The sequence below is a fragment of the Thamnophis elegans genome, chromosome 10 (assembly GCF_009769535.1).
Source record: "Thamnophis elegans isolate rThaEle1 chromosome 10, rThaEle1.pri, whole genome shotgun sequence".
In the NCBI taxonomy this organism is placed as follows: Eukaryota; Metazoa; Chordata; class Lepidosauria; order Squamata; family Colubridae; genus Thamnophis; species Thamnophis elegans.
The window spans coordinates 54,249,000-54,270,602 of NC_045550.1; the positions used below are offsets into that span (position 1 = coordinate 54,249,000).

General features: G+C 37.2%; 1 protein-coding gene across 2 annotated transcripts; it reads left to right on the forward strand.

The window, feature by feature from the left end:
• SKIL (SKI like proto-oncogene) lies at positions 1-20,147 on the forward strand. 2 transcript variants are annotated; one of them, XM_032225060.1, is made up of 7 exons: positions 1-173; positions 5,105-6,204; positions 13,451-13,548; positions 15,771-16,003; positions 16,115-16,353; positions 18,158-18,382; positions 19,432-20,147. In XM_032225060.1, the coding sequence occupies exons 1-7, from the start codon at positions 167-169 to the stop codon at positions 19,591-19,593; spliced, it is 2,064 nt and encodes a 687-aa protein (XP_032080951.1). In that variant the 5' UTR covers positions 1-166; the 3' UTR covers positions 19,594-20,147. The 2 variants fall into 2 exon arrangements, with proteins under 2 accessions (XP_032080951.1, XP_032080950.1); XM_032225059.1 differs by lacking the exon at positions 1-173 and adding an exon at positions 1,509-1,856.
• Positions 20,148-21,603: the final 1,456 nt, after the last annotated feature.

A 21,603-nucleotide genomic window follows, 5' to 3' on the forward strand; every position in this document is an offset into this window, starting at 1 on the left:
CGTGCGCCGCCGCCACCACCACCACCGCCGCCGCCTCCGTCACGGCGGCTTTTCCACTCTTCCTCCTCCTGTCTCTGCAGTGAGGTCACGGGTGGGCGGTACGTTGGCGGCGGCAGTAGCAGCCGCTTCCCTTCCACTCTTGGGAAGAACCGGGGCGCCCGCTGGGATGTGCGGTAAGGAGAGGAGGACGTTTCCCACCCTCTAACCGGGGGGGGGGGCAGTCTGTGAAAAGAAGGGCGGGCGGGCGGCGTGTAGGTTACACTGAGTTAAATGGAACGGCGGGGAAGGCGGGAGGGGGGGGAGAGATGAGAGGCGAGCACCCATCCCCCCCAAACCCGACCCGGGGTGAGAGGGAGGGAATTACAGTGGGGGGGGGGGACTCCGCCGCCGCCGCCGCACAGTCAGGACTCATTTTTCACCTCACCCCCTCTTCGCCACCTGAGCTGCGCCACGACGCCGGTGCTCCCCAGGGCGGGGGGGGGGAGGGGGAGGATGGGAATTGTAATCCAGCCGCTCCGCGGAGAAGATGGCTGGGAGTTAGGGAAGGCTGGCCTAGATCGCCCGGGGAGGCTTGGAAGCAGGAGCGGAGGAAGGGTCCGGGAGTAGGTTTGGGGGCTGCTGCTGTGGGGTGAGAAGCGGGGCTGCGGAACGGCATTAAGCTTCCTGAGGGGGTGTGTGGGAGGGGCGGGAAAGCCCCCCAACCCGATCATCGTCCTGGAGGTGAGGGGGGGGGCAGACACGGGGTGAGGGGCAGACAGAGGGAGTGAGGGGGCAGACGGGGTAAGTGGAAGGGGGCAGACAGGGTGAGGAGCAGACGGGGTGAGGGAGGCCGTCAGAGGGAGTGAGGGGGCAGACTGGGGGTCAGAGGGGCAGACGGAGGAGGGGAGGGGAGGAGACAGGGAGTGAGGGGGAAGACGGGGTGAGTGGAAGGGGGGCAGACAGGGTGAGGGGTGTGGGGGGCCGTCAAAGGGAGTGAGGGGGCAGACGGGGTGTCAGAGGGGCAGACAGAGGGGGTGACGGGGTGAGGGGTGGCCGTTAGAGGGACTGAGGGGACAGGCGGGTGAGGGGAGGGCGGCAGACGGAGGGGTCAGGGGGGCAGACAGAGGGGGTGACGGGCAGACGGGGTGAGGGGTGGCCATCAGAGGGACTGAGGGAACAGGCGGGTGAGGGGAGGGCGGCAGACGGGGGGGTCAGAGGGGCAGACAGAGGGGGTGACGGGCAGACGGGGTGGCCGTCAGAGGGAGTGAGGGGACAGGCGGGTGAGGGGAGGGCGGCAGACGGAGGGGTCAGGGGGGCAGACAGAGGTTGAGGAGGCAGACGGGGGGAGTGGAGGGGGCAGGCGGTGTGGGGGGGGGTAGGGGCTGAGGAGGGCAGCAGCCCCTTTCAGTCTCTCCCAGCCCCGCGCGGCGTCGGCGTCGCCCTCCCCGCCTCCACTGCTAGACTTCACCTTCCTCACCCCCGCGGGGGAGGAGGAGGGAGGAGGAGCGTCTGGAGCAGCAGACGAGCCAGCCCGTCTGGCTGAAGAAAGGGGGAAGGAAGGAGGAGAGTTGAAGGCAGGGCAAAAGGAGGGGGAATTCCGCCCGCGAAAGCAGCCTCCCACCCGGCGTAAAAGAGAGGAAGGGGAGGGAGGCTTTCTGGAGGATTGGGGGGGGGGGGCTTTGAAGCTCCTTAGTTTCAGCAAAGGATATTTGCGGGGGATGCAAACTCCGGGACCCCAAGAATTGGGTCAGGGACAAAGGAGGAGTTTCCTCGCTTTTTTCAGGCAGGTTATTATTATATTTTGGGGAGTGGGGATGTTATGAGAGGAGCGACGACCACAGTCCCACACACTGGAAGCCCTCACGTTGCGTTTTCAGGTAATCTTATTCAGGTGAACTGAATGTCTGCTTGGGGAAGTTTTGCTCCTCTTTTTGGCGTGTCTGTCGGATTCAAGGATTCCAGGCGGAGTATATAGGGTGTTTTTTTTTTTGCAGTGGATCGGGCCCAACTTTTGTTCTTTTGGGGCAAAGGGGTAAACGGCAAACTTTAAGAAGTTGTGCCTCAACCGATCAGATGTGGTTGTGATCTGCAGACTAAGTGTTAAGTCAGACTTTCGGGGAAGCTTTGCCTGCCATTTTCTAACTCTTGTTTTCATCGAAAAGAACTGCTGTCAGGAGGATATAGGTTAGGCTAAATGCCACTGGGGTGCGGGGGGGGGGGCTTCAGATATCTTTCTTAAGGTTACATAGATATGGACAAAGGGGGTTTGCTGTGGTTGTGGAAAATAAGCTCTGAATTATTTGAACGTCTTAGTTTCAAGAAATATTTTGTGTGAAATTGAGGTGGGTGTAACATGGGAACTTGTGTGGCAATTAATAAAGGGAGACATTTTTTAATCTGAGGATTTTGCTCTTTTAATGGGAAAATAATGCAGTTTTTTTTCCCGAGTGAGGATGAGAATATGTCTAGTAAATAGGAAGTGCGGATGATTCTGCTGAGGAGTAAAATATGTTATTGTAGCATGCATTTGAAATTTAGACAAAGTATGTTGAATGTACATACACAGTCATAGGATAAGATTTACATTTTTCTACATTAGTTGATGGGAGAGAGAGTGATTCTCTAGTGCTGAGGAGGTAGGTTTTGAGAAATATGCTGAATAATAGAAAACTGGAAGAATATTGGCTGTGTTTTGTAATACAATCTGCATTGTTTAAAATTCATTATGTTTGAGTTGCTTTATGTAAAACAATAGTGACGGGGTTGTTTTGTTTTTGCACAACAACTGGTATACAACAGAAGTTTCCATAATACGCTCATCTAACTTTAGTTTTATGTTGATTTGAAAAGGCTGAAGTTGCTCTAAATATAGAGTAGTTATTTTAGTATTTGGACTGTAGTTTTAGTGTTTTTAACATACTAAAAATTTTAGTGTTTTGAATTTTTTTGTTCTAATGATTTCTGGTAGAATGTGCAACACAGAAATTAATTTTAAATATGAGTATGGTTGGAGTTATGAGTATGGTTGCCACCATCATTACTTTAAAAGACTGAAGTCTCTTTTCCAGATCCCTAGAAAACATTACTTAGGAATAATTTGTGTAAAACATTTTAATTTATTTTCTAATTGTGCATGTAAGTGTAGAAGGCAATAAATGTAGCTCAGAGATAAACTGTGGAGTCTGGTACAGTTCCATATGAAAATGGGGAACTTTAGAAGTGTGCTTCTAGTTAGAGGAAGTTACAGCTTTGCAGCAAAATTAAAGATCTAGAGGAAAGGAAATATTTTTTAAAAGAAAACTGAGGAAATGTGGCACCATGTATGTGTTTATGAAATCAAGCACTAGTAATTAAGGGCTTTATGAAAGTGTAAAATATCTCATTGAGGAAGGAGAAAATTTAGCAAAAGCTTTCCTTGTATTCTACTTTCTTTCAAAATAAGTGTAGGAATCATTATGGTTATGTTAGTATCAGTATGTAGAGATAGAGGGGAATATTTCCCTCTAAAAACAGAAAAAGATGGTCAGATTATAGTGCAATCAAATTGCCTAAATTGTATTTTGAATGACACAGTTACAAGAACTGGAGGTCATTGGAATTTATGGATGTAGCTGTCCTTTTTGTGCATGCATAGATGAATAAATGTAATAGGAAGTATGAGATTAGAAAGGAGAAATAAGGAATCCCCTACCCCCATCTGCAAGGGAGAAAATATCATGTATAGGGAGAGGATTATCATGTACAAGGGAAAAAAGAGTTAAAACACATTTTGCTCTTTGCTGCTACTCTATTTTTTATGGCTGATTTGTGCTTTACAAATATTTTGGAATACTGGTCATGGATCTTTTTTGCAAGATAACATTTGGATTCTAAGAGGTTACAGGCTTTGTATTAGTATGTTAATTAAATAGTTTCAAAGACATACCTAGAATCTTTATCTTTTAATCCAGAATCCTAAAATATAAATCATATTCACTCTGGAACCATTGCTGTGCAAGTATTTAATGTGCTTTAATCTCTGGGCCCAATATAGTAATATCCATTTAGGATGCATCCTATTATATTTGGAGGTTTTTTTTAATTTAACCAGGGTGAATTTGATTTAAATCAAGTCAGTTTAAATCACAATTTAAATCCTCTGACCCTGACAGTCCCAATATTGCTGAATATACAGGCTCATGCTACATAACTAAGCTCCATTTCATGCTGAATAAATTAAATTATTAATGTATCTTAAATAGAAAACTATGTTTAGATAGATTTTTTTACTCCAAAAGCATTTTATTAAAATAAATTTGATAAAAATAAAAATAATCCAATGTATATAAACAAATCCAATTTAAATTTTTTTTTTAAAAAAAAACATCAATTTTTATCCACCCTGATTTTAAACTATTTCTAAATTTATTGTTTTTCTTTCCTTTGTTCAGATTCCTTTAATGGATAAATATATGTAAAATACTAGCTCTAGAAATTAATTTTGCTGAAGTCACAAACTTTCTTGTTCTGATTAAGGATTGTGGTTGGAACACTGGAATTTACAGTGACCTTTATTTATAGATGTGCTGCCCACCTCGTCAGATACGTATAGGTAGTGTTGAAACTAGGACAATGGTATCAGATTCCTTTTGGCTTTCTTTTAGAAGAACAAGTGTCATTCTTGCTCTTTTTCTGTCCAATAAACTCAAAGCATTGCTTATGATACTGGGAATATCAGAACTCTTTTACACAAAGCTACCTCCAACTTATTTTTCAGTCCAGTTTGAAATTGGTATGCCTTGAATGTGAGAACAGGTTCATTTGTGATTCAGGTTCAAATGGAAAGAAATATCTTTTATTTGTATAAAAATGGAAAATTTCAAAAGTAGAGTTTATGTTAAATCAAAGTTTTATGTTGGATTATATCATTGGATCATTTTAAAACAAAGGTCTGAGCCAACTATTTTGATCTGATACTGAGTTGTACATTTTATATTGTCATTTTGAAAGAATATTGCATTAAATGTCAGAAATTTCATGTAATTCTCAAAAAGCCATATTAGTTTTTGCAACTAAGCTAACTGGAAATTGAGATGTGAATTAGCTACCTTTGTTGAAATTTCAAATTTACCTATTTCAAATTTAGCTATGGAAGCTCCACAGAAAAAAATCATCCTGGGACATCAATCAAAAGGGACTGTTGCTCAAGAAGATGGCAGCCCTCCATCAAAAAAAGCCATGACAGAAATCCATGTAAAGGATAAAATACACACAATGGTAAATAAGTTGCCAGTAATTAAGAAGGAACATTTGGATGAATGTGAAGAAAATCCTATAGATGACAGAGAAGAAGATGCCAAACCAAATATTGCTGCAGCATCAGAGCCTTTGAACTTAAATCCTGGTTTGAAACATACATTGGCACAGTTCCATTTAAGCAGTCAGAGTTCACTTGGTGGACCAGCAGCATTTTCTGCTCGACATTCACAAGAAAACATGTCATCTGTTTTTGTACCTCTTCCATCACCTCAGATTCTTCCTGGCCCATTGCTTGTCCCTTCAGATAGTTCTACAGAGTTGACTCAGACTTTACTGGAAGGGGAGTCTATAGCTTGTTTTAAAGTTGGAGGAGAAAAAAGACTTTGTTTGCCTCAAGTTTTGAATTCTGTCCTCAGAGACTATTCTCTACAGCAAATTAACACAGTGTGTGATGAACTTTACATCTATTGTTCTAGATGTAGTTCTGATCAGCTTCACATCTTAAAAGTTTTGGGGATTCTGCCCTTTAATGCTCCTTCTTGTGGACTTATCACTTTGACTGATGCTCAAAGATTATGCAATGCATTGTTGCGTCCTCGCACTTTTCCTCAAAATGGCAGCCTACTTCATGCTAAAAGTTCACTGGCCCAACTAAAGGAGACTGGAAGTGCCTTTGAAGTAGAACATGAATGCTTGGGCAAGTGTCAAGGTTTGTTTGCTCCACAGTTTTATCTTCAGCCAGATTCCCCATGTATCCAGTGTTCAGAATGCTATGGAATGTTTTCACCCCAAACCTTTGTGATGCATTCCCATCGATCTCCAGACAAGAGGACTTGTCACTGGGGCTTTGAGTCAGCGAAGTGGCACTGTTATCTTCACATTAATCAAAAATATTTAGGAACATCTGAGGAAAGAAATGTGAAGCAACTCTTAGAACAAATGAAAGAAAAATTTAGCACGAAGACTCAAAAAATACCCCAGTCTAAGGTAAGTCTGTTTATAAAATATAATATTTGAATAGCTTAGTTGTAAAGATTGCTTTTACATGCATTAAGTGTATGCTTTATAGAGTTGTTTATGTTTTTGAAAAAAATTAAATTGCGACCACAGAACATGATAGCCAATCCTGGGAAAGTAATATGCTTCAAATACTGTACTTGAATTTCTGATGTATGTCTATGACGGGATAGAATTTTGTTGTAAAAATGTCTTAAATAATTTTGCTTCTGGTATAAAACTCAAATGCCTAAAATAATCACAAATTATGCATTGATAAAAGTAAAGTTGTAGCTCAGTCTCCATGTGCAGCAGTATGAAAAAAAGACACTCAGGAGTGTTTGGAGCAAGAGTTTTTATTTTAAAAAATAAGAGAGAACTAAAAAAAAAATAGAATCAAGAAGATTACAGGATTGGCTGTAAAAAGTCATAATACTGCAGACAGATCAAAATAGTTATTATCTAACTACGCTATTATCAAAAGTCAAACCAGACTTGATGGAATCTATCTAATCAATGGTATTCTTCTATGCCAGATACCATTTAGCCATGGCTCTAAGTAACTACAGCATTTGAAAATCCCCATATTTCCCTCTATGTTGCTAAATTGTTTTTGTACTCATCATCCATCTCCATGTATAGCGTGAGTTTTTGCTGATTGACACTGCCTTAAAGGAACAATCAATTTGATTCAGGATTGGCTAATTTATTTTTCTTGTGATCCATGTTATTATTAATAAGCATCTTCAGAGGCATAATTCAGAGGCATCTATCTTTATCTTGGTTTTGATTCCCAGCTTTCACAGCTATACATTATTACTGAAGAGATCATTGCTTTCATTATAGTGATACCAGAAAGACCAATGTTTTATACTATAATGATTTTGTTGAGAAATATCTTTAGTCTTCATAGTCTTATTTATGTTTGTAATTGTGTCCCTACAATTAATTCCTTCTCTATTTCTTAAATGGACAGTCTAGTCCTGTAATTTATTAAGCCTCTCTGTCCAGTTCCCCACTCCCCCCTTACTCAGTTCTTGGTTGTCAATTGTAAGTTCACAAAGCACACTGGTTGGCATTACCTTTTAATATTTAACATTAACCCGAGTTTATACTTTCAAGTTTACTTACATAATGAGCTTTTCTAACATTAAGCTACAAAGTGGTGATTTCTGGATATGTTTGACCACCAGTTTTTAGCCTGTAATTTCCAATCCTGCCATTCTTAACAATATTCACTGAAAACATTTAATAGGCCTGCAGGTAATGTTCTCCCTTGACTGTCTTTGTTTCCTGTTTTGAAATATTTCTTAATTCTCTTTCTTTTGTTATTTTCATGTATAGTTTTATATGCTTTAATTGAGATATCCAGTCCAAACCTTCCTGTAATTCAAGGTTTCTCCATTCATTCCATACTGTAGTCCATACATACATTTGTAGCAGTATGTCTTTTCTTGAAGTTGCATTTAGTATCTTTTGCAATTTCTCATAGAATTTTAGAGTCTTACCTATTATAAATAACCTAACCACTGCAGTTACAAGTTCAAATACTTGTGTAACATTGATATTCACTAATTCTACCATAATAGACATAATTATGTTAGTTATTTAGATAAAGCCAAGCACATTTTTTTAAAATCCCAGAGACATTTCCATTTTTGTATGGTCTAACAGCATAGATATCGTATCCTATTTTAAAGTGGCCCATTCAATCTATCTAAATTTCACCTATTTATAAATCTTCCAATTAGCATGCTTTATTTCACTTTGACAATTTCAAGGGTGGTTTTTTTTTGTTTTTTGTTTTTTGCTTCCTTGCTTTCATATTCCATGTTCCAATTATATGCACGTTGATGAACTCTTCTTCTGATACTGGTCCGTTCTTTTCAACTTTGCCTTGGCCATTTTATCTTCAGGCTAATTGTTGAGCTGCCTATATATGGTTTTCTTTGCGATAATATAGAAATAGTTTGCCATTTAAAATATATATTTTATAATTGCTAGATCTTATTGACCATAAATAAATCACTACGCCTTGATAGCCTCCATGTAAGTGGGTTAAAACTGAGATTGTAGACCTTCTAACTAAAATATACAACCTGCCACTACATTCTACTGTTGAGAAGTAGCTTGAAAAGCACAAGGAAATATGTGATAAAAATCTGCTTAATGTAGAATTTCTTAGAAACAAGGAACAACTAATTACCATGAGCCATGGTGGTGAAATGGTTAGAATGCAGTATTGTAGGTTAATTTTGCCAACTGGCACCAGTTTGATTCTCACAGGCTCAAGGTTGACTCAGCTTTTCATACTTCTGAGGTCAGTAAAATTACCCAGATTATTGGGGGCCATATGCTGACACTCTAAACAGCTTAGAAAAGGCTGTAAAGCACTGTGAAGCAGTATATAAATCTCATTGCTATTGCTATAAGAGGTACAGAAGGCCATGAGTTCTAATCCGACTTTAGGCACACAGCCAGATCTGAGTGACCTTGCACTAGTCTGGGAGCCCTAGGAAGGAGACAATACAAATCACTTCTGAAATCTTGCCAAGAAAGCTACAGGGTCTTGTTCAGGCAGTTGCTATAACCCCAAGGAACTCCACCCTCAATTATTAGCACTGCTAAAGCCTATATTCTGGGCAGCAGTTAAACATATTTTTTGCATGACAAAAAACAAAACAATACAATTGATCATGAGACAAATCACAGTAACTGTCAATGATTCTTTAAAGACAGTAGGGGCATTTCTTAGGTCTTTCATGAAGAACATCTGTTTGGTCACATACATGTAAGAGGCTACGCCACATCATTTTCTTTTTATCATCTACATGTACAAATCAACCTATTATAGCTTATCATTATGATGAAAACCTGTCACTCAATTTTTCTCAATAACATTGGTTTTGTGCTTTATAGGTTGTGTGAATGCAGCATATTTACCGGTAACTATACCAGTCAAAGACCTAATGGCTGCATTCACACAACATGGGATATAGTTTTAATCTTAGAAAGTTGTGTGAATCCGGCTGTCTAATTAGTTACTATTTAAAGGATTAAGTGCATTTATAATATGGATTAATTCAGTAATCAGGTGAAGCATGTTTGTAAACCTAGCCATTTTATATCCCTGATCCCTGAACAATTCAAAATTTTCCTGGGATATACCAAAGATGCAGGAGAATCATCTATGTTTTTCTTCATAGACAATTAGGAAGGAGACTGCTGGAAAATGCCAAGATCATGCCTTAGTTTATTCACTTAGAATATTAAGGTTTTTGAGAAGGAAAATTTGCTCCAGAGGGGATTCCATTTTCAGTAGCATTGATTTCCCAGTTATAGGACCAATTCATCCATGGACTAGTTTGCTTGTTTGCCTACACATTGGAAGGGTAAAGTAAAAATAAAATAAGTAAAGCAGACAGAAGTAGGGTTCATTTAAGGCTACACATACAGGAGCAAATCCAGTCATGATATGATGACTGGCAGTAATATCATGTTTTAAATTAGTCTTGTACAGATCAGTTTTTAAGAGATTATTTGGTTAACTGTATGTAAATAGGATACAGCTCAGTTTATGGAAGTTGAAATTACATTTGTAAGCTTAACATGATTTATTTACTCATTAATGATGTAGCCAATTGAATTGTTTTGCATTCAGCTGCAGTACTATATTTGTCTAAAGTCTAAACCCTTTCATAATAGTATATACTAATAAATAATACTGAATAAATTAAATACCTTACATTGTAAGTCTTATAAATGACCTATCTTGTTTGATATATGATCTGCAGTGTATTTTAAAGCTATTGTGCTGTGTGTGTGTGTGTGTGTGTGTGTGTGTAACCATTTGGAGCTTTCATAATACAGATCAAAAAAATGATTTTTAGAGAAAAGAACATTTTAATAAAAACAAACTTACGAATATATATACACACACACACACACACAACCTTATGTATCTTATTTCAGACTTATAGAGCGTTTAAGGAATGATCTCTAGTTTTGATCTGAATTCCTTCTTAGGCTCATTATAAGACAATTGCTTATGTACATTAAAAATATATAGACAAGGTAAAGATTACCCTCGCATATACGTGCTAGTCATTGTGCTCATCACTGTTTCTAAGCCAAAGCCAAAGAGCCAATGCTGTCTAATGACAATTCTGTGGTCATGTGGCCAGCATGACTAAACACTAAAGACACACGGAACACTGTTACCTTCCCACCAAAGTGGTCCCTATTTTTCTACTTGCATTTTTACATGCTTTTGTTAGTTTGGCAGAAGCTGAAACAAGTAACAGGAACTCACTCTGTTACATGGTACTAGGGATTCGAACTGCCGACCTTCTGATTGACAAGTTCATTGTTTTAGCCATTGAGCCACTATGTCCCCAAAAATACAGCTGGCACAAAGGGTTGCAAATCACTCCTGTCAGTCGCTCCTATAGTTGCTTTTTGTCCTGAGAAACACACAGTGGCAGGGTGAGTGTGGGCCTCACCACCTGCCTGTCCTTGGAGCACTGCAGAACCTACTCACACTGCAGCACCTCTTCTGCATTAACATCACAATGCTCATTTGTGCTCACCCATTGCACTCATTTAATGCCCACCTCCCTGCTGCACTCGTGCCACAATGTCCATCCCGTCTCCTTACACTCCATAGTAGGTGTTAGCTGACTGGCCTGCTTGCAAGCCACCCAAGGAAAAGCTTGCAATTGGAGCTTGCTACTTCCTGCAGCTTCCCCATTGACTTTGTTAGAACTTGGTAGGAAGTTGCAAATCTCAGTCACGTGAGGTCTCGCTTAATGATATACAGCCCCTCTTTTTGGCAACAGAGACTGCTGAGATTGCTATCACTATGTGATACAGTCATGTGATGCTACATTTTACAACTGCACCACTTAGTCAGGGAAATTCTGGTCCCTATTACGGTCATTAAATGAGGACTATATGGAGGGAATTGAGGCCACAGTATGTAGAGCCATTATATACATACTTATACATGCACTCGTGAACTAAGACAAGACATACATTTCTGCCATAATTTCAAGCACTTTTTAAAAGTTAACTTACTTCGCCTCCTTTGTCAAAACAAATGTCATCAGAATTCAAAATAGTTTCCTCCTTTTAGTCTTAACTGCAGAACTGTAGCTCTGGCTCCCAAAATTAAAGTGGATTTAGAAATAGAATGCAAAATACGCAAGGTGTTTTTAAAAATAAAAACCTTCAATTGTTCCTATTATATATGCATTAACAGAAAGTGCAGAAACACTTTGCTGCTTCAGCAGTGCTTCTAACACTTCTGATTTGTTAACAGCAAAATAACAAGTGTTAAAATTCAGAGTACAGGGGAATCTTCACATTTTGAACAGAAAAGAAAAAACTAACTGGGCTATGATGTGGGTAGGGATACCCTTCTACTAGTATGAAATAGTCCTAATTCTGAAGAATTGTTGAAAAAGCATGAATGAGAGAATCAGAGCCATTCAAAAATAAAATACATTCTTTAAAATTATATAATAAAGATTTTTTTAAAAATAAAGTCAGGGGAAAGATTAGATATACTAGAAGTCAATTGCCTGCAAAAATTGGGAAAATGCTGCTCTTTGTAGTAGCATTCATACAACAGAACAAAATGAAGGCATATTGCTTTGCTCCTTTCTATTCATGGGAACATTTGATTCATGTGCAAAAACTTATTTGGAGGCAAATAAAAGTATTCATTAAATTAGAACTTAAGATCAAAGTCTAGTTGTTATAGTAATTAACTTTATTGTTAGCCTCCATCTTTAATTATTATTTTGAATTTTATTTACTATTTTTAATCAGGCTATTTCAAAGTGAAATTTGATAATGATGATAAATAGAAAGAAAACCTGCAAATAGAAATAAACAACTATGACAAAAGAAAGCAAAGGTAGTACCAATAGTAGTAGGCACGTTGAGTGTGCCAACATTAGCATGATCAACATTGATAAATTCACTGTCAGTCAATTGCAAATGGTATCTTTGCTCAGAATAGCTTACATCATATGAAAATACATTTAACACAGTCAAACATCCACATCTGCCTATCCAAGTTCCTCGGAAGGACTTGATAAATGGAGAAATGTGCCGAATCCAGCTTGAACATTTAGTTGACTGCCAGAAACCAAAATAATAAAAACATTTGCCTATCCCAGATACCTGGGAAGGAGTCAATATGCCAAATTCAGTCTAAATTTCTGGTTGACTGTGACCAACCACAATAACAGTAATATAAACAGGAATGCGAAATGAAACCAATTTGTTCTATACCAACTAGAACAGGGCTGTCTTCAAATGTTTATCTGGTTGCCTTAGATGGCAGACATAATGGCATAATGATATAAAGTTAAATAAGCGGCTTGAGAAAGAGGTGGAATCATCTGCTTTCTCTAATAGGTTTGATAGACTTCTCCGCTGGTCCTACAAAAACCTATTTTCTCTCCTTCAGTTTTGAAATGTAGATGATTTGCTTTTAGCATAAAAACCAATGATCTAAAAGCATAAAAATAAAAACAATTTGTAAGGCTTCAAGAAAACACTGATTTTCTAAAAAGGTCTGTTTGAAAAGATAGGAATGAATGAATGAATGAATGAATGAATAAGAGTTCCTAGATATATTAATTATCATATTTATTTAAAGCAGCTGCTCATCTTATAACAAACTCAACAATATAAGAACTATATTAAAACTATACAAACTGAATGCATTAAAAACAAAAAGCTGGCACCAAGTAATGCTTCCCATGTACAGTCAATTTTACCTATTATTGGATTGGTCACTCAACCAGTGTGCTTTTATTGTCTCATGTTGATTTTCTTGAATTGTTCCCTGTAAACTTTGATAAGCAGTTTTCTTAGGAATTGAGTGAATTTCCTGACAGTCACAATTCCATTTCTTAAATAGGCAATATTAAATTAAAAAATATATTAATCAACCATTTTATTGATCAATAATTAATTGATGTTAAATTATCAAAATACTGCACAATTTCTTTTGACTGAAAAGGAAATACAGCATTCGTTTACAATCTTTACAAAAGCTGCTTATGGCTTCATTTACATTGTATTTGAGTAGGGAAAATGGAAACGATGCTATTTATATTTATGATTTTGTTTTTCTGTTACAAAATTGATTAAAAATTGCAATTGCTATTTGTTTTAAAGCTAGAATGGTATATAACAAACGTAAATATTTTTCCCTCCTTAGGCAGATTCCCATTATAATGTAGAATTTCAGCAGTGGTATCCAGTTATAAAGCAAGAAACAGATTCTACAGATCAGCCACATTCATTTATACATCCCAGGTAACATTCTTCTGTTAATAAAAATGATCAGAGAATCATATTTTAATTATTTCATGATCCATCTTATAAATAATTTCATAGTTTACCTGAGTTAAATTGATGTTTTACATAATTTAATTACACTTTCTGGGGTTGTATGGAGAATATGCCTTTTACATACTGTTGGATCTACATAAATTATGTAGAGCAAAGCATTATGTAATAGATGTACCTTTTGCACGGGATTTTTTTTTCTTAATCCCAGAAAGTATAATTAAATTATGTAAAACATCAATTTAACTGTTGCCAGTATCTTTGCTAAGAACTAGTTCCACTCAAAACCTTAAACTTTCCTTTGGAGGACCTAGAAAACTTTTAGCGTTTCCCATCCTCTGATGCTGTTTAATATCTGGGACATCTACTTTATTAGCACCAGAAGGACCAAATTGTTTTATTCAGATAAAAGATAGTGGCTCCTGGAACTTCCATTTGTATGTACAGCATCCTCAGGGTCTCTAATCTGTTGGTCTTTGAAGTTATGCACTTAATCTGATTTACATTTGTGTGAATTTGAGCTAAAAATGTTCCCCTGTTTTCTGGAAATAAATTGCATAATACATTGAATCCTAAAGCTCCATTTTTGAGACCCTCCTCTGTGGTAGAACTTACATTAGTATGAAATGGTTGTCAGTGTCACATCATCAAAACTATGTAAGTAGGGAGGAGACTTTTCAAGTAGCTTGGAATAATTTATGTGACTGAATCAATTAGTAGCTTGTTAATAATAGCTTTGTAGTGGTTGCTTTTCATTCTAGATGATGCTGCATTGAAAAAGAATAGCAAGTTCAGCCCATGTTCAAGATTATTTTAAGAATTTTAAAAAATGCTGTCTACTTTAGAAGTGCTATAGAACTATAGGGCACGGTGGCTTATCATTGTCAGAATCAAATGGAGCTATATTTTAATCACATGAAGCTTGCTATGCAGCTTATTGAAACCATTTGAAGCTCTACTGTGCTGATGGACATGTCTGTACAGTGCTGATGTAGCAGTTAAAGTGTCATTTGAATTGTTCCTCAGCTAATTACACCAACATGTTCACGAAGTGCCGAAAGTTCTACTTGTTTTGAATGAGGTTTTACTTTTAAGAAAGCAGTAGAACCTTTGTATTAAATATTAAAGCAGCAACAGCATGTTCAGTAACAGAACCCAGGAAGATGTTTTCATTAGTGTCTATATGAAACAGCTTAGTGAGGTCATCTAACAATTTAGAATAAAATATTGTCTGTAAGGTGATGATGCTCAATATACATCCAAGGTTGAGTAGGACTTACAGCAGAAGTCCTGGCCTGGTGGTTAAAGATTTTGAGGGTCAGGTTGGAACAAATATGGCCAAATTAAATTCAACAAGATACAGTGGCTGCTTATCTGAAAAACATTCTAACTCCACAGCGGCTGCACGATTGGCTTTTCCTGGAATTATACTTCGTTAGAAACAGATGGTCTGTGATCTACAGGTTCATGTACAGTTAAGCTCCTGCCTGAGTGAAACAGATGGAAGACCTTGCTTAGCTTTGGCTCCTGCATGAGATATGATTGTTTTTGGCACAGGATGCTCTGGTGGAAGTGAGGAGTCCTTGAGTTATGTACTGTGCTCTACTTGGAACTCTCTCTGAATACTGTTTGTAACCTACAATCTGTGCAGTGCCCCTCCTGCTGCACCGGTTCGCAGGAGGTTTCTCAGTATAAATCAGAGTATTAGTAATGACCTAGAAAGCCTTTATGACTTGGGTCTTCACCTTCAGCCTTTGTAAATGAAACCATTAACAACATGGAGTTCTGCAAAAGCCCTTTTGGTTACAAATGTCACCTGCTCTTTGATCTGCCCAGAATCTTTGAGCCGGCTACGCGGTTATAAAACAAGTACATTAAAATGCATTTGGAAGCTAATAAAATTGGGAGTATTAAAATACCTCTGAAAATTAAAATCGACTATTTCATTCATTTTGTTAATAGATCTTTGAGTATACTGCTGGCAATATATTTTCTTTGTAATTGATTTGATAGTTCCTGTGCTACACAAAATAATGATTATCTACAACTACTGTGTAGCAGGCTGGGTATTAGAGAGTAATATTTTGTTTGTTTGCTTGTTTGTTTCCATTGTTGGCTATATTGTGCTTGATTCAGTATGATTTAATTAATGTATATTCTAATAATTTTTTCAATTTTGTGGTTTCCAGCTATTTCTTTTACATGTGTGATAAAGTGGTTGCTCCCAATGTATCTCTTAGTACTAAAGAAACCACAAAAACGGTTGAAAAGATATCAGACGTATGTAAATCATTTCCCGGGCAATCACTGAAACAGCAGAATGGTAGCAAACGCAAAAAAAGCATCTTTTATCAGGACATCGCTCTTGAAGGACAAGAGAAGGTTGACTTAAAGCCCAGATCTGGAATTTGTGCTAGTATAGGTGAGTAAAAAATGAATTTGTTTCATAATAACAATAATAATAATGTTAATGGAATTACTGTTTTTGTAGAAAATCAACAAACTTTGTCTTCCTGATTTTTTGATTCTGTAGATCAACCCATACCCATGAAACCTGCAAACAGAAGGAAAACAGAACAGGTCAGTTCCAGGGAGACTACCGAAGATGAAATGGAAATAAGTAGTGATGCACAATCCTCATCTCAGGCTCTTTCCAATGGTATTGGATCTGATGATGATAAAGGGAAAATGATGGAAGAAGTCATGAAAACGTATATTAAACAGCAAGAAAGGTTGCATACAATTTTGCAAAAGAAGCAGCATCTTCAAATGGTATGTGTGAACTTCATTTTATTTTTGTCTCGCTCCCAAATAGTGTCTTCCTTTTTTTTGTATCCATCCATATTAAGATGAAAGTTTATAATTATGAATAAAACAATGACAGGGTTAAAAAAAAAAAACCTTTCCCTGTATTTCATTTAACATTTACTTGTATTAAAGCTTGCTTTCACCTAAGAATGCTAATCTGAAAGTTGGACTTCAGCTATTATCAAACATAAGTGTTCTCCCGCTTAATGCTTTGTTGCAATACGCTGACCCATTTCAGTCATTCTTGCATTGATGGAACTTTCCCACTCTGGAGTGTATGCAGAGAATCCCCTTTTAACATCTGGGTCAAAAATGGGGTGACTGCTCTCATCTAGTACTTTGAAGAAGAAGGCCCCTTTGATTCAGTACTTTGCTAAACAGTGTTCTGATAAAACTCTGAGAGGGATCTTGGAATTTTAGTGGACAACCATTTAAATATGAGCCAGCAGTGTGCAGCAGCTGCCAAAAAAGCCAATACAGTTCTAAGCTACATAAACAGAGGGATAGAATCAAGATCATGTGAAGTGTTAATGCCACTTTATAATGCCTTGGTAAGGCCACACTTGGAATACTGCATTCAGTTTTGGTCACCACGATGTAAAAAAATGATGTGGAGACTCTAGAAAGAGTACAGAGAAGAGCAATAAAGATGATTAGGGCACTGGAGGCTAAACATATGAAGAATGGTTGCAGGAACTGGGTATGTTTAGTTTAATGAAAAGAAGGTCTAGGGGAGACATGATAACAGCGTTCCAATATCTCAGGGGTTGCCACAAAGAAGAGGGAGTCAAACTATTCTCCAAAGCAGAACAGGGCAGAACAAGAAACAATGAGTGGAAACTAATCAAGGAGAGAGGCAACTTAGAACTAAAGACAAATTTCCTGACAGTTAGAACAATTAATCAGCTTGCCTCCAGAAGTTGTGAATGCCCCAACACTGGAAGTCTTTAAGAAGATGTTGGATAGCCATTTTCTGAAATGGTATTGGGTTTCCTGCCTTGGCAAGGGACTGGATTAGAAGACCTCCAAGGTCCCTTCCAACTCTGCTATTGTATTGTATTGTAAAATCTTTGCTGAATCACACACATCCTTTTTGAAGATTGAAATTCCTAATAACATTTCGCATTACATTGGTACCTATTATTTCTCCACTGGATAATGAGCAGAGGTTAACTGTGTTCCCTAAGGTTCCTATGATGAAAATTACTCCGTACTCACTATCTGGAAGAAGGATATCCAGGAAGTCATGAGACTTCCCTTTGGTGTTAGAAGATATAGTAGAAATAAAATTAGGGCAGTTTCAGATTGTTGTAAGTGTACATTTGTGATTAGCATTTTAATTGAATATAGAAGAAAATCCTTTACAGTATAAAATTTAAAGCTGTGAGGGAAAAACTTTCAACATTTCACACATTTTTTACTTATTTGAAACATTTTTTCCCAAAATATCTTAGAATGTGTTAATGGAGAATGTTGAAGTAGAAATACAATACTGGTGAATAATTGATAAGAGTGTGTGTGTGTGTGCGTGCATGCATGTGTAATATATGTGTGTGCATGTATAGAGAGTATATATAGTATGTACACACAAATACATGCTTAACAACCACAATGAGTTACATTCCTGAGAGAAGAAAGCACAAGATGTGTATTTATACTAAGTCCTATTTCAAATGAAATAGAACCTGAAACTATGAAATTCGAAGCATCATTTTTTTTGTAATTCTGTGTTTTGAAAACTTTCTATATAATTGTCATTTCTTCATAGGAAGTTGAAATGTTAAGTAGTTCCAAAGCCATGAAGGAGCTGACAGAAGAGCAACAAAATTTACAAAAAGAACTTGAATCTTTGCAGACTGAGCATGCTCAAAGAATGCAAGAGTTTTATGTTGAACAAAGAGATTTAGAGAAGAAGCTGGAGCAGGTAATAAAACAAAAATGTACCTGCGATTCCAGCTTGGAAAAGGACAAAGAAGCAGAATATGCAGCTCAGGTGAGCAGCAAAATTGAGTTTCATTTGGGCCATCTTTCTTTGAAACAAGTACTCCTCAATTTAGGATTATTGTTGGGACCAAAATTTCCATTGTAAGTCATTGTGGTCATAAATTGAGTGATTCAATCTTATGTTAGTTTTTACAGTAGCAAATCAAATAACCACAGTCATGAAGTGAATCGTGATCGTTAAGTCAAATTCAGCTTCCCCAGTGGGCTTTTTTTTTTGCCAGAAATTGACAAAAATGGTTGAAAATCACAATCGTGTGACTGAAAAATGCTGCAACCAGTTGTTAATATGAGCTGGTTGCCAAATGCCTGAATTGTGGTCACACGACTGTGAGGGTAATTCAACAGTCATAAATGTGAGTACATGTTGTAATTTTTCATAAGGCTGTTGTACTTTCATTAAACAGTCGTAAACCGAAGATTACATGTAATGCTGGATTGCTGATAAAATATACAAAATATACACTCTTGCTAGTTCTGCCCTTCAGGTGTCTGAAGATCTAACACATTGGAGCTCCATGCATTCAAGCATATGGATTGTAGCCTTATTTATCTTTAGAAACAGTTTCCTTATTTAGCACTAAATATGCCTTACTTTTCTTATGCCTACACTATAATGTGTACAGACGAAATGCCATATATCTTTCACTTCCCTTACTGATTTGATTTTTCCTACATTATTTACAGTTTACTAACTCAAAAATAGCTATTTCCGTTCTTTCTATTCCATTCTTTAATGAATGTTTGGTTTTTCTGGAAATTTAGAAACCTCTATGTCAAAGAAGTAAGAATATTTTCACTTAAAATATTGCAATAACGAAGTGGAAATAGAAAATGTAAAAAGAAATTTAAATTTGTAATATTTTTTTGGTATATATTTGGACATATTTATGTTTCAGTCTGGTATTTTTTAATGCCATGATCACTGAAAGATGCTCCATTTTGAAGCAGAATGAAATGTCTGCCTATGTCACCAGGATTAAGGAACAAGTGTATGATATACCAGCTGTTCTAACTTGTCTTTACTTTTCAAACTTGCAGTTAGCAGAACTGAGGCAGAGGCTGGATCATGCAGAGGCCGATAGACAAGAGCTCCAAGATGAACTGAGACAGGAACGGGAAGCGAGACAGAAGTTAGAGAAGATGATCAAGGAATTAAAACTTCAGATTCAGAAATCTTCAAAAAATGGAAAAGGAAAATAAAATGCCATCCAGAGTGCACCTGCATTTTCTCAGCAAGGCTAAAAAAAAGTTTACCTGCCAAGGAGAGGTCAAGCCATGGAAAAGTGAAGGTATAGGGCACAATTATGGAAAATTTTTCCTGTGCATCTCACATCAGTAGCGGAGGTGTTTGGGAACTCACAAACATTTCTATGGTGATCTGCACAAGAAACGTTTTCAGTAGATTATGTCCAACATGTGCATAGAAATCTACAATAATATGTATATTTATACAACTTCCAGACTGACCAAATCTGTATTTGTGCTGCTTTTTTTATAGTTATGAGCAACATTGAAATTTTATGTTTTACAGTGGTCAGTATGTATCTGTTTATTTTACAAACTGTCTTGAGGACTCTTACTGAATGCAACATTCTTGATTCAAAGTACACAGTATCTACCTTTTTGCATGCAATTCAAGAATCTAAAACTGAAAAAAAAGTAGTTTTATTTTTGCTTTGCTCCAATATTTCATTTCATGATTCTGTATCAAAGAGAAAACTGTTAATTGGAAATCATTAAACAGTGAAAACATCTTTAATTGCAGATTTTCATGTTGAACTTTTACACTAAATGTTAATTATTAATGGTTAAATAACCAGTTTTTAGTACTATACTGAGTGCTGTTTTGAAAAGGGGTTGCTGAAATTGAGTCTGAAATATTTTATTTATTCACTCTAGTGGGTTAGAATAACAATTTGATAGCTAGTAAGTATTTTCATATTTAATATTGTTCTTTGAGCATTTCTAAATACCAATAGGAGCTTTATAATGTCAGTCTTATTTTGTGAAGTAGCATTTTTAATTATCACATTACTTCAGGAGCAATAGCATTCCCACATACTATCTTTGAGTGCATGAAAATAGGTGATCTTGTCATTTTAAAAAGTGTTACAAAGCCAGTAGGGAACGAATGGTGTCAGATATTGGGAAAGTATGCTTATTTTTTTTAAAAAAAGAATCAAGGCAAACCATTAACATTTTTCAAAAACAGCTCTGATATTAAAACTTCTATTTTTTTTGAAAATACTAAAATCTTAGTGTTTGACACTGGTGTGAGGAAGCATCTGGTGCTGAATCATAAGCCGTTCATTCCTGAATTTATATAATTGGAAGTCAGAAAGATAAATGAACGAAATGAATTTATGGATTTTTCCCCCTTAAAAATGTTGACCAATAAAATGTTTCATTGAACAAAGACTTAGTTGATGAAAAAATTGGAAAAGTATTGATTCTGGGAAGCAGTTTTGCATAGAACAGGAAATACATCTCTTGGCTGTACAGAAGAAAAGAAATAATATGGTTTTACATTGAATACAGATTGATAAGTTTTAATTGCTAAAATGTATTAAATATTTGCCAATTGTTGGTTATGCCTCCCTATTCAGATCATTATACATACCTAGCAACGTTACCTATTAGTCCCAAAAGTATTAACTTACTTTATCATAGATTTGTGTGACTGATGATACAAGAATGCTTGTGAGAAAATGTTCTGCAAAATTAATGGAAATGGGTCTTTGCAGCAGTAATTGAAGCAGCGGATTTGTTCATCAGATGGCCGACTGCATTCTTGTCCTTTCTTCTGGAAACCAGTAGTGTACATAGATATACCACATATTTATGGGAAAGGATTAAACATATTTATGTATAAGGATTATTTCATTATTTCACATATAATTTCATACGGTTAGTCCTTGACTTACAACAGTTCATTTAGTGACCATTTGAAATTACAACGGCACTGAAAAAAGTGACTTATTACAGTGTCCTCATGGTCAGGGGATCAAAATCCAGGCGCTTGGCAACTGACCCATATTTATGACGGTTGCATCGTCCCTGGGTCACCTGATCACCTTTTTTGACCTGACAATCAGAGACGATGGGGAAGCCAGATTTACTTAACCATATTCCTAATTTAACAACTGCAGTGGCTCACTTAACAACTGTGGGAAGAAAAGTCGTAAGATGGGGCAAAATTCACTTACCTGT